Raw genomic sequence first — 13,351 nt, 5'->3', positions numbered from 1 at the left:
TATATCTTAAGAAACATTTTGCTAGTTGTTCCCAACAGTAAAACTCCTTTAAGACATTCTTTTGAAGCACTTAATGTTTTAATAGTTAGTAGTGTGTGCTTCTGTTTCTATATTGATAATTTGTGTATTGATGGTTAAAGATTTAACATACATAGACATTGACCTGCTAAAGTAATTCTTAGTACACAAGAAGTGTGAATATCTTTTCTTTGTTGATTGCTTTAGTTTTCATTGAACTAATTTTAAAAAGTATTGAGGTATGGAATTTGGTTTATTTTCATCAAATGGTTTAACGCATCTTTCCGTTGAGAAATGTTTGACAAAATGGGGTATTTGCTGTAATTAACTAATACCAGTACTCTGAAATACAGAAACACAGTGACTTTGACATGCAGTTGAATATAAAGCAGTTTGTGTTCTGCTTTCTAGGACTGTGTTTTGTTCTGAATCTTCATACACTGGTGTATATATGGATAATGACAAATAGAATTGAACTATATTTTAAAAAAAAAAACAAACCTTCCACATTAGTTTGACATTGGAATGACTAGATAACAATTAGCATTCTCTTTCTAAATTTGAAAAAAAAATTTCATGAACATACAGGTATGTGTCAGATTACACAAACACAGCATTTAAAATTCTTCAGAATATTGATGTATTTCAGTGTTTTTCCATATTTTCATAATACATTAGAATGTCCTAAATCCACTGATTATTAACAGAAATTTCTACTTGCAAAAGTTCATAGTTGTGTTTGAGTTTTTGAAATAGAAATGTGGTCACTTGAGACCAGAAGAATATAGCACATTCTGATACAAGCTATAGCACTTGACTTTTTGAGAACTGAGTGATTAAAAAAAAAATTAAAACAGAAAATTTATTTTTCTTAATTTCTGACTGACGTATAGTGTTTGTGTTGGTTGTATAGCATACAGTATTTGGTTTTATTGCTGCTTTCTTTAACAATGTTAACTCCTAAAAAACCCAAGTTATTTTTACAGTTGTATTTGGATAAACTTTCTGAATAGGTATAAATGAAACTTTCTTTGAGTTCGGTGTGTTTTTTAATTTAGTAATGCTAAATAAAAAACAAAATACCAAAAGCAGCAGGTAAACAGTTTTTCTTTTCATCTACATAGTAGCTGAAAAGCATTATAAATACTTTGTGAAGTCCTAATGAGCCTTCAGTTTAATTGTGCTGTTAGAGAGCTCTCTTAAAAGTAAATGAATTTGGGAGTTTAACGTGCTTAAAAAAAGTACCACCTGAAAGTCTGTTATGGAAGTCTGCCATGAAGTTTTTTTTTTTTCTCTGAGGATAAGAGTTTCTTATCTATTGATTTCTTTCTAGTTTTACTAGACTATTGTTTGATCATTAAGCCACTTACTTGTAATTTGGAATTTTCTATGTTTTATTTCAGATAGCAGTCCTGAAACTCTTGAAGCACATAAGATAAAGACGGCATTCTTCACGTATCCAACACTAATGGAAATATGTAGGAGATTAGTCACTCACTATTTCCTGCTGACAAAGGAAGAATTAATGATGTGGGAAGAGGACCCAGAAGGCTTCAGTAAGAAACATGTTCTACAGTTGGTTGCAGTTTATTTAGATATTGGTATAAGAGTTTCATATCCGTGTTGCCTCTACAAATTGCTTACTGCAATATTGGCTGTTCTGTTTTCTGCAGTCTTGTTACATGGACAAATATTCCCTCTAGATACTGTTTTCATAACAAGAGATTTCTCAGTAATCTATGATATTCACACATCTAAATACTAAACTTTGTTTGAACCATAGCTGAAATAGTACTTTTTCCTTTTCTTTGTGAAATAATAGCTGTAGAAGAGACAGGAGGAGATTCTTGGAAGTACAGTCTCAGAGTAAGTATTTCAATTTGAAAGAAAACCATTCAACATTTCTGGATGCATTTCTTGATAGTCTTGTAACAAAGAGAGATGGTATTTGGTAGAAAGATAAGCTCATGCTTTTCAAAAAAATCTTTAGTTAAAGAAATTTCATTAGAATTACTATAAATGAACTTTGTTCAATTCAAAGAGAAATGGTGACTACCTACAGTGTGGTCACTGGCTTCTCAACACCAACTGTTTCGCTCCATGGATCCATTGTTCTTCTACCACACAACTGGCTGATATAGATACAGCCATCAAAATCTTACTAGAGTTAAGCATACTGTATAGTAGGAAGAGTGGTATTTCATATAATACTAATTTTGCTACAGTATATTGCATTTTAAATGACCTTTGGTGCGAGATACTCAGCACTTAAAAATTTTAGGATGAAATATATTTTAATTGCCTTTATTTTGATAGATTCTAAAACAGATCTTTTAATTTTCAGCCATGCACAGAAGTTCTTTTTATTGATATTTTCCATGAATATAATCAGACTCTTACCCCTGTGCTTTTAGAAATGGTTCGCAGTCTACAAGGTAAGTTCTTTAAAAAATAAAGGAACTGTAAAATGTAGAATTCTTTTTATTCGCTTTTGTCAGCTGTTAAACAATTTTACTGTGTGATATCTAATTTTATATAGTGCATTCACTCTGTATTTTTGACAGGACATGGCAATATTTTTAAATTATTTCTAAACCTACTATAAGGAAAATGCAATGTGTATATAGGAAGAGGAAATCCTAAGGATTCTTTACTTTTTGTCATAACTATTTTAGATGACTGACAAAGATTGGGGCATTTCTGCTTTCATGAGGTTTCAGGCTTTCTTGAGAATGGTTGACAAATTCTGTAGGTTGCTTTTTATTGGGAACTTCCTGTTCAAATTTTGCAAGGCAGTTTATTGTAATTCTGCCATGTCTCTGCAAAAATCCTGGGGAAAAAGCCCTTGAAAGAAAAACTTCAAATTGTGCTGTCATTTTAGAGAGTCTAGAGGACTTTCCAAATCTGAAGAATCTGCTTTAAAAATTTAGTGTTTCTCTGTATGAAGACTGAAGTTGTCATAGACTGAGGAATGATTCAAGTTTTCTTCACCCCCAAACTGGGTCTTAAAGTGGCCATGAAAGATAATGAGTAGTAGCTGCCACTTTGTTTTCCCTGTCATTTCAGCTTAGGTTGTTTCCCCAGGTTGTATCTTACCTGGCTTACAATATTTTATAGTTGAACTTAGCGGAATGGATCAGTACGTTCTATTAAATAGAAATAAATACTCATTTTCTGAAGGTGGTTTCTGACTTCAGAGAATCTCTTCATAAAATACTTGTGTACGTAAATTGCAGGATAGCTTGCTGTGCTGTGATACTGGGAATGATAAAAGGTTCCTTACAACAAGGTTGACAGTTACTTTACTTTACAAGAATTATGGAAATTAATACTTCCATGCTAAAAGGTACACTTTTTTTTGCTCCTGAAGCCCCTAGTAGCCATTTCTGGATGTTTCCAACTTGAGAGTTACTGTTGAAATAATTCTTAAGATTTTGGAAAATTTTTACTTATACATTGTAAGTATACATGCATATGTATTATAGTATATAGGAAGTAGGTCTAGATCTCTGTTGGAAATAGTACCATGTGGTCAACAGTCTTCAGCAATTTGTGGGTTTTTGAGTCTATTCATATAAAATACATGCTTCTGACTTACTTGCATGTTGCTCTTAAAAATATTCAGCTCTGAAGAAGTCAGTCAAAAATAGGGTATGAAAGCAGAGATTTGATTTTGGTATATTCACTGAAGAAAGTATTGAAACTAAAATAACTGAACTCATGAATAAAACAAAAATGGCCAAGCAGTCTTAATTCACAGCATACTTGAGTGTAAAAGTGCGAAGTTGCTTGCGTTCTTTGTTTTAGTTACACTTTTTTTTTAATTTTAACTGTGTCTTGTAGGACCTACCAACATGGAAGATGCCAGTGCTATACTGATTAAAGATGCTGGTAAATTAAATTTACTTTACCTTTGAAGTAACAGAGTCGCTTTTGAGTATGTGCTTGACTTCTTAAAAATTATATTGAGAATTTGCAAGATTTTTTTTTTCCTAAGACATTCGGAAAGTAGGACCTAAATCCTATTTCTCCTTGCACTTGATGTCAGTCTTCACTTTTCAAAATGCTTATGTAAAAATATGGTGGTTTTTTCAGCTTTTTTGTGAAACAAACCTTTAGACAATCTCCCTTACTGTCCTGTCTTTTCCTTTCTGCAAATAAATGAGCTACAGTGCTTCCATGGAGATACTCTGTCGTTTTACAAGTAAGGAGATTTTATGGCAAAAGAGAAGAATGTCTAAGACCTCTGATGGAACCATTCTTGATATTAGAATAAGATCTTCATTGTTCTTACAGCTTTTAACTGTTTTCAAGAGTCTGAATTTTCTTTTGTAATACCTTTCTTTTACTAAAATTTCCTCCAGAGTTCCTTTTGCCATGGTCTGATAATATCTTTCTTCAGAAAGATATGCTTTAATTTTGTTTTCTGTATTATGTTCAGGTTATCAAAAATGTTTTTTGAAACTTAAATTAGTCTGATTATTTATTACTAAAAATTAAACATTTAAGCAAACAATAAGCATAACTATTGTTTTTCCCCAGTGTATAATGCGGTTGGACTGGCTGCTTATGAACTATTTGATAGTGTGGATTTTGATCAGTGGTTTAAAAATCAACTATTAGCAGAACTACAGGTTTCTCATAACAGGTAAACACCTTGGTTTGTTATGCCTTCATCATTTAAATATGAACTGTTGATACAAATCTGATAAGATATAATGTCTAATAATTGCAGTCTTGAAAAATACTCAATATTTAAACATATCCACTAAATGAGCAGAGATATAGATAACTGATACAGTCACAGAAGTGACAGTGTTTGTGACAATTTCTGTTTATGTTTAAATTACCATGTGGTGGATACTGCCAGGTTTCTGTAAAAATATTGTAAGTCTGTCCTCTTGCATATATTTGAGTTCACTAAACTTTCTCAGGACAACCACCGTTGCTGATTTGAAGAAAGATATTTAGGCCTCCTGAGACCCCAGAGCCCTTTAGGGCTGCAAAGCCCAGCTGAAATCTGTGGAAATAATCTCTGTAAAACTGTAGCTTAGCCAAAATGGTGATTTGTTCTTCTCTACTAGTTTAAATACAAGCCCTCTGTAGCACTCTCCAGTTAATTTTGCCAGCAATAAAGTGGGGAAGTAAGGATTTGGGTTGTGTTGTAAAGTGTGAATCATTACAGGCTGGTTCTACATGAAGACTATTATATAGCTCATCTGCTGTGGATTTTCCTTCTCGCCCTTCACTTGGATGGCCTTCACATGAGTACCTTTTTGTTGTTGTTGTTTAGTGGATATCATAGGGCATTTTGAAAGATCTGTTTTGGCATCTCAGTACAGACTGAGCTATCCATCTCTACAATGGACTAGGAGATGGTGTCGCTCTTCCCTCAGGGGAAGGGCAGTGACTGCTGTTGTACATGCTAATCCTCATCAGATGAGTTCCCACTCACCCTTTGACTGAATAAGCATGTCCTATTTTTCTCATCAGTGTCATTGGCAGCGACCCTACCGTCCTTTGGAGAACGTTACTGGTTTTTTCTTCTACATTTGAAATTCATCTTACCAGATAGGATTGTTATTTGAAATATAAATTAATTTGTTTGCTAATACCCTTAGGAGCTACTATAAATTGTAATGATGAGTTGCCAGCCAGCTTTTTTTACTTCCAAATGCCAGTTAAACACTGTCTTTACAAATACAGTTCAATTTCATGTAGAGTGGAAGATCATGCTAAACTTACAAATAATAAAATGCTTCTTTTGATTACAATATACTTTATGAAAAATCAATTATTTATTTTTGGATGTATAACCTTACTTCAGAGTCACAGAATAATTGCCACAATGTTTTTATTCTTTTTCTCATTAGTCTTTTTTTTTTTTTTTTGTATGATCTCAACTTCACCTTGCTATCTGCCAATGACCAAGCACTCTAACGCTTAGGCTAAATGTCAGAAGAGCAGGAAAAAATGAGAGATCCTGTATATATGATTGATCCTTTGTTGCTGTGCCACACCAGCACTGATCTTTGAATAAAGCTGCCATGGTATTTGTAGCACATGCTGGCTTTGACATTTTTATGCTATCCACCCATATAGCATAAGTAAAACTGACAGAAGTCTTCTATCATTGATATAGTTGTATTTACAGTAGGGAAGACACGTGATCTAACCATTTGGTTGGCATTCATGATATCCCAGGATAAAATTCCTGTGGGACCAAAAGCTTGCAGTAGAGGTCGTCCTGAAGTTTGATGCTTTGTTTGCTTGAACTGCTTCTACTGCCAGCATCATTGGAGACCACCACGGCAATAAGGGAGACAGTATTAGTAGTTTGAATGTTCAGATAAAGCAGATTGAAGGGTGTGATCTGCTGTCCTGCAGAACATCAGATGGTGATTAGCATGCTTGTTCACAAACTGGTTCACAAACCTATGTCTTGTCAGCAGTGACTGTAGAGTTTGCTGTGTTCTGTTGTCTTTGAGTGTTTTGTTGTCTGTTGATAGTGAGACTGTCAACCACGACCATAACAGTAGGAGAAATATGGGATTAATGAAAAAATATTTTTAAAGATTTTTAGAAATACCGCATTGCCAAATGTATCACTTGTCATAATATTTAGTTTTGTACTGAGTAAGGAGAAACTTTTCCGTAATACGAGAATCGTTTACTGAATACAATCTTTTGCAGTAATTCAATCTTAAAACAACTTTTCCTACTGAGAGAGAAAGTATCGATGTGACACTTTGGTATCAAGTAAGATACTTCTGACTTGAACGTCTGAATGCTGTCCAGACAGCATCAGAAAAGCTACCATCTTATGACTATTGCAGGAGAAGCTGCCTTGTTTTGGAATATGGTCACTTTTTCCATGTGAGCTTTAGGTCCAGCAGGCTCAATCTGCTTATACTTAGACAGTGTGTGCTCTTAGTGTAAAAGCTAATGATGTTCTAAGAGGTGAGTTCTCCCCAGAAGTAGTGAATGTAGAAAAGGCAGGACCTCAAAAATGAGCACCTATGAGCAGAAGAATTTCTAGGAACTTAAGTTCTTTAAAAAACAAACAAACAACAAACCAAAACAAAAACAAAAAAAACCTAACCAACCAAACAAAAAACAACAAACAAAACCCAAACACACACACCCCCCCCCCCCCAAAAGCACGCTATCTTTTCTCTACCAGAGAGAGAGAGAAAAAGGATATAAAGATGCAGGTAGGATGGATGGATTGTACAATAGATATCACCAGAGCTGAAAATCCTTGCTGTCGGCAGACTGTTATGTACTTATGTCATGTCATTTAAAACTTTTCTTTATGTGATAGTAGTTTGAAAACTATCCAACACCAATCTCAAGAAAAACCTCTTAGTTTTTTAATATTCTAATTTTTACAAGGTTATGTATCAGGCACGAGCATTCTAAGAATAGAAAAAGTTGTATCATCACAGCTTCTCGAATAAATAGAAGGACGTGTTAGTAAGGCAACGTCTTATGTATGTCATGCTTCATCATGGGTTGTTCATGCTTCACTGCCACTCAATAAATCTCAAGCAACACTTGAATGTTATTTCTCATTAGCTTTGTGTTCCAGTCTAATGAACTGCGGTATACATGCTACTTCCACAACTTTCACGTTCTCTGAAGGTGTGCTTTGTTAATTATCTCATGGTTATGGGAATGTTTAATAAATCACATTTATTAAACGTAAAGAAGCCTCAATAACTTCAGTTTAAATTGCTATCTTGATCGTTTACAAGGCAGAAGTTCATCAAATGAAAAATACATTTAGGATAACAAGACAAAATAATTTGTTACTTAAATTTCTGTGAATATGGTTCATCTTGCCTAACTTTATATGTCTGCAAGTTAAGCATTTAAATATGAGCTACTCTTTCTGATCAGCTTTCATAATCGGTGGAGAAAAATAGCAGCTCTGCAGAATGCTTTTCTCAACCATTATGTTAGGCAATTCAACTCATTTTTCTGGTTCTTGCTTCTTCCTATTGACTCTAAATCTGTTTAGTTTGTGCCCGTATTGCGGCAGTGGTGCAAGGTTAGATAATGTAATTTCTTCCTGAGAATAGTTTTAGACTGATGACATGAAATACTCTGGCAGTTGCTGTAATGCAGTACTTAAGTTTGTATTTTTAAATTGTATCTAACCTAAAATCTTAAGCATAAAAGGAATGTCAAGGAAATTGCTGGAAAGTATGGTGAAAGCAGTAAACTGTGATGGCAGTAATAAATGTAAGATTTATTTTTAATTTCTTTTATTGGTGTGCTATGTGCAGAATAAACTATATCTCTAGTGAGACCTTCAAGATTCAGTCATTTAGGATGAAAGTTATCTTTTTCAGACTAAGTTGGTGTTTCCTGAGCCTTCTAGTGAAGAATTTTGATGAAAAAGATTTCTGCATTAAAGTTGCAAAGTTGTTCTTGACAAACTAAATCTTTTAATAATTGTTTTGGGGAATAATGTTTTCCTAGTGATTCTTAGATTTCTTTTTCATCAAAGTATTCTAGAACAGCAAGTATAATGAGTTAAAGAGTACAATTTTTTTTTTCCCCACTTTTAAAGATATAAACCAATACGCCGACGAGTAATTTGGCTGATTGGACAGTGGATTTCTGTAAAATTCAAATCAGACTTGAGACCTATGTTATATGAGGCAATTCGTAACTTGCTTCAAGATCAGGACTTAGTGGTAAGTATAAATAAGTAATGTTTTGGGTTACACATTTGTTCTGTAAACATAGGTGAAACATAAATACCATACCTTTCATAAACTTGATTGAGAACTTCATAATATCACACCTTAAAGTCTGTTGTGTCTTGCAAAAGATAATCTCTTGAGAAGTTGTGGGGGTGTTTAGTTGTGGAAATGTGAACAGTAAGGTCAAAGACGAAACGAGTCCTTAAGATGTTCACTGCGTGATGACTTTGGCGGGAAAATGAATGGCAATAGCAACAGTCTGATTTTTGTAAGAAGAAAGTTGTGAAGCATCTTGAGATAAATAATTTATAAACAAATGAACTCTTTGTGTAGATAAACCAGGGTTATTCTGTGACTAGTCCCTGCAGTATGCAATATTATTTAAGCATCAATATAGAATTTGCTAACAGAATATGATAAATGGCATTGGTTGCTAAGCGGGTTGAGTACAATTCTGTGATTTTAAGCTACAATTTCAGTTTACCAGAGGTGAGGTTGAGTTGAGAAGCTGGTTTTGCAACTGTTTCTCTTGTTTTTATTTTTAAACAAACAGACCTAGCAGCTACCAAATAAAACAAATAAACCTACCTAGTTTGTTAGATAAATATTAGTAATTGGCAGTCGTAACCGTTATTTCTGTGATTCCAGACAGCTTTAGCAGAGCAGGATGTTTCTGTGTCAATGCTATGACTGTTTTCAGTTAATACTTTCTGAGCATCTGAACATCTATTAGGAAAGAACATACTGACTTGTTGAGTTTATTTGATTCAGTGCTTTTTAGGTGACAGCAAGCCTTGAGATAATACCAAGTTAAACTCCTTCTCTATTGCAAGAGTTTTTATCACATATCTTCTTGTTTAATTCTTTCTGACCTTCATGAAGGTTTTGTCTGAGTAGTTTCTCCAGGTAGTACCACTTTAGCAATGCCAAATAAACTGTAAAGGACACTAACATGAAAGCGAATGAAAATGTTTGAGTTGAACTAACTACATTTCTTAGAGGATGACAGAACACATAGAATGATTCAATTGCCAAAATAGCAACCGAGAGTTTAATGGCCATATGCGTGATGCTTCTTGACTTCTGTCTTTCAGGTCCGTATCGAGACAGCTACGACACTGAAGTTAAATATCCTTTTATTGGCAAAGATGTTTAATTAGCTCTTAATTCAGTTACTGGAAAATAAACAGTTTTAAACTTACTACCAAATTCTTCACATTTTAATTTTTGTGTATCCACAGAATATTTGCTTATTTGCATCTCGTATCCATCTGCAATCTGTATTATTTTTCCTTAATGGTTGTTTACCTGTAGATGACTTCGAGTTCAGAACTGACCAGTTCTTACCGGTAAGAGCATTTATATGGACATGTTCTGATAAGCAGATAGATCCATAGAGGAAAGCAGGAAAAAAAAATTTTCCGATTTTGTTTTAAACCAGGAGAAAATAATTTCATTGGAAGTGTTTAAGGTGTCTTTTTCAGTTCAGTATCTAAATTTTACCTACTGACTCAAAAGCTGGAAGACCATACCTTTGCTTTGACCCTAACAAAGTGCTCCTTCTGGAGAGACAGCCTTCAGCTGTTAGTGTTTTATCTGTGAATTCATGTTTACACTTACCAAAGCATGAAAATTATGTTCAAATTGATCACATTTGAGCTGTTATGTAAGAACATATCGGAAACTTTTTATCTCGTTCAGGCAGTAATTGGCTAATGTGCATTTTTCCAAATGAAAGAGTAACGTTTTGCACACTTTGTAAGTGTCGTTCAAAATTCACAGATATCTTAGAGTTGCAAGTGTACAGGAAAATCACTAATTCATGTCACCAGTTGTATTTTTGATGGCCTAATCTGTAGTTGTTTATTTTTCTTTTAGTATCTGGAATCCATGTTTACACTGCTCTTTCAGCTACTTCAGGAAGTAACACAATGTGACACCAAAATGCATGTTCTTCACGTTCTGTCTTGTGTGATTGAAAGAGTCAATATGCAGGTATTTTTTTACAGAACTCAGTGTTAGCTTTGTACTAAACGCAGAGGAGGACTTGGTATTTTTGGCTTATACAAAAATAGTAGAAAAATGTCATTGATAATAGACTGGTTATTGTGATGGTAGATGCCTACATTGTTCGTGTTAGTTGGTTCTCTTTTCACATTTCAGTTCTCATTTATCTTTTGTGTAAAATGTTCTTGCACAGTTACTACTTCTTTTCTTTATTTACTATGTATTTTTTAGAGTACAGAAAGACTTTCACTGCTTATCTTACTGCATTTCTTGCAATTTTCTTTTTGTTAATTGTAATTTATTCTAATTTTCTCTTCTTATATCTGAACTAGTATTTTATTTATTTTATTAAATCTTACATATTAAAAGAGAGATTTTTGGGGACAAAATGCCTCCCACTCCTAGGGACTGTGCAGTTAAATTTGTAATCTCTCATTGGCACCGATTGCCTATACAGCACTCTCCTTAACTGTATGAAAACTATCAAGTTCACATTATGAATTTTCAGTACTTCCTTCTTAATGTTAAAAGTTATATTAATGTTAAAAGTATATTCTTCAGCTTATACATAAAGAAATTGAAGATGTTTTTGCAGAATTAAAAAATTAATTGTTGACTGCTTTTTTCTTTTTTTTTTTTTTTGCTGTATTACTCTATTAATGACAGAGATAATGCATGGTTTTGAGCTTATCTCCTCTTTCTACAAGTAATCCTGTCTGAGAGCCAAATGCAGCTTTCCTAATTGTGCCTTGTAGGAAAAGTCAACATGACAACAGATGTCCCTGCATTTTAGATCAGCTAGAGAAGCAGCAGAAAAAACAAGTTGAGAAAGAACCTTTGAGTCTGTTTAGGTTAATTCCTAATTAAGTACTTCAGAAGACAGATAGATTAACCTTTTAGTATTGTAGAGCATCATAGAAATGACCACAGATTGGGACAAACCTCTGGAGATTACGTAGTCCAAACCCTGCTCAAAACATGGGTAATTTCAGAGGTTATTCATAACTATTTTTTTTTCTTTTTACTGGGATTGTTTCTGGTCTTCTTAAAGGATGCCATTATTTAGGAACCCTGTTTAAGTGAAGAATATGTATAATACGAAAATATCTTTGGTTATCAGATTGAGTATTTTTTGTGTTCTATTTATGACTTAAGCCTGATTGCCGTGCACAAATGTTACCATAAGTAATACGTCCTTCTCAAACTACTGTGCAATCAGAAGTTACTTCAGTCACAGAGTATGGAATATGGTGTTTCACGAAGAGGAAGAAGGAGTAAATTAAAGCAAACTCTGTATTTTTCCTGTGACAAAAGCAGCTCTTAAATATTTCAGAAATTATGCTTGGGATAAATTAATGGCCTCGTTTCACACATTAAGAAACAAATTTGTGTTTTGAACTTCAGATACGACCATATGTAGGATGTTTGGTTCAGTATTTACCACTCCTTTGGAAACAGAGTGAGGAGCACAATATGCTACGATGTGCCATTCTAACCACCCTAATCCATCTTGTCCAGGTAAGGGGTCAGAATCACATAAATGTCAGTATCTTCTACAGTTCTTTCTCAGACATGCCTACATGTTCTGTGTTTGTATATATACAGACATATGTGTACATATATGTATATATGTAGGTAAAATTAAGGTATATTTTGGTTTTACAGGCTATTTCTAAATGCTTTTCAGTCTCACAATAAAGACGTGGTTCTCTGATAGTGGAGGTAAACATGGCTGATGTTAACCACTTAACTCTTTTGTTTCCAGGGGCTTGTTCAGAAAAAACAGTTCTTTAGGCAGATTTGCTTGTGTTCTGGAAGGATTTGGTTTTGTAATCTTGGAAATCTTGGAATTGAACCTCCTTTAGTGACTTTATAGTCTATGTGAAAGAGCTTGTTCTGGCTTCCTGTATTTCCCAGCTGGCATTAGGAGTATCGGTCTCTTCTTACAGTCCTTGTGTATGGTTCAGGCTTGATTCTGCAGTGTAAGCACATCTGTTTCCCCATTGCTTTCCATTCAGCGCCGAGGGATGTGGAATTTCTATTTTCGCTGCAAAATGATGAGCCATTTTTAAATCTTAGGCCAAGATATGGGCCACCACAAGTTTCACTTTGCCTGTTCTTTAAATTTGCATTTTAATTCAGGTTAGCATCAAATGTTTCTTGTTTAAATTGTAACTGTTAGGTTTAATGTCTCTCAAGGGTGTTGTTGGCATTGACTAATTGTGGGTCATTTTGTTCATTTAGAATTCCAACCCTTTTATTGTTACCATTTTTACCATTACCTTTCTACTGCATAACCTCTGATACCTATTATGTCCTTTTGCAATTATTTCTACAACATTTTTATATAGCATATGGGAAAAAATACTTTATTTCATCCCTTCTTGAATTTCCCAGCTTTTCTGATGTTCTCTTCTGCTTTGTTCATATGTTACATGAAACAGAGATAATAGCAGCTCTGAGCTGCCTTTGTTATGTAATCGATTTGTATCACATCCTATTATCTGTATTTCAATCTCTTTGATTTTGTTTTTTCTTCTTTTGAGAATTTATCTGTGCTCATAATTTTCTTTTTAGCTATACTTGAATATCTCCTGGTTTTAATGTCTGTT

The 13,351-nt window shown here is 33.9% G+C and overlaps 1 protein-coding gene across 5 annotated transcripts in view; it reads left to right on the top strand.

Moving 5' to 3' along the window:
- IPO11 (importin 11) overlaps positions 1 to 13,351 on the top strand; it is a 99,635-nt gene that overhangs the window by 33,385 nt on the left and 52,899 nt on the right. For all 5 annotated transcript variants that reach the window (XM_075136944.1, XM_075136942.1, XM_075136943.1 and 2 more), the window contains 10 exons: positions 1,422 to 1,574; positions 1,841 to 1,884; positions 2,363 to 2,453; positions 3,862 to 3,909; positions 4,561 to 4,666; positions 8,597 to 8,723; positions 9,827 to 9,860; positions 10,041 to 10,081; positions 10,611 to 10,727; positions 12,144 to 12,257. In XM_075136944.1, coding sequence (XP_074993045.1) covers positions 1,422 to 1,574; positions 1,841 to 1,884; positions 2,363 to 2,453; positions 3,862 to 3,909; positions 4,561 to 4,666; positions 8,597 to 8,723; positions 9,827 to 9,860; positions 10,041 to 10,081; positions 10,611 to 10,727; positions 12,144 to 12,257 — 875 coding nt within the window. The remainder of the gene's footprint in view (positions 1 to 1,421; positions 1,575 to 1,840; positions 1,885 to 2,362; positions 2,454 to 3,861; positions 3,910 to 4,560; positions 4,667 to 8,596; positions 8,724 to 9,826; positions 9,861 to 10,040; positions 10,082 to 10,610; positions 10,728 to 12,143; positions 12,258 to 13,351) is intronic.

Source organism: Calonectris borealis, chromosome Z (assembly GCF_964195595.1).
Source record: "Calonectris borealis chromosome Z, bCalBor7.hap1.2, whole genome shotgun sequence".
Classification (NCBI taxonomy): Eukaryota; Metazoa; Chordata; class Aves; order Procellariiformes; family Procellariidae; genus Calonectris; species Calonectris borealis.
Note: the sequence above shows the minus strand (reverse complement) of the source record. Positions and strands in the feature narration are given on the sequence as shown.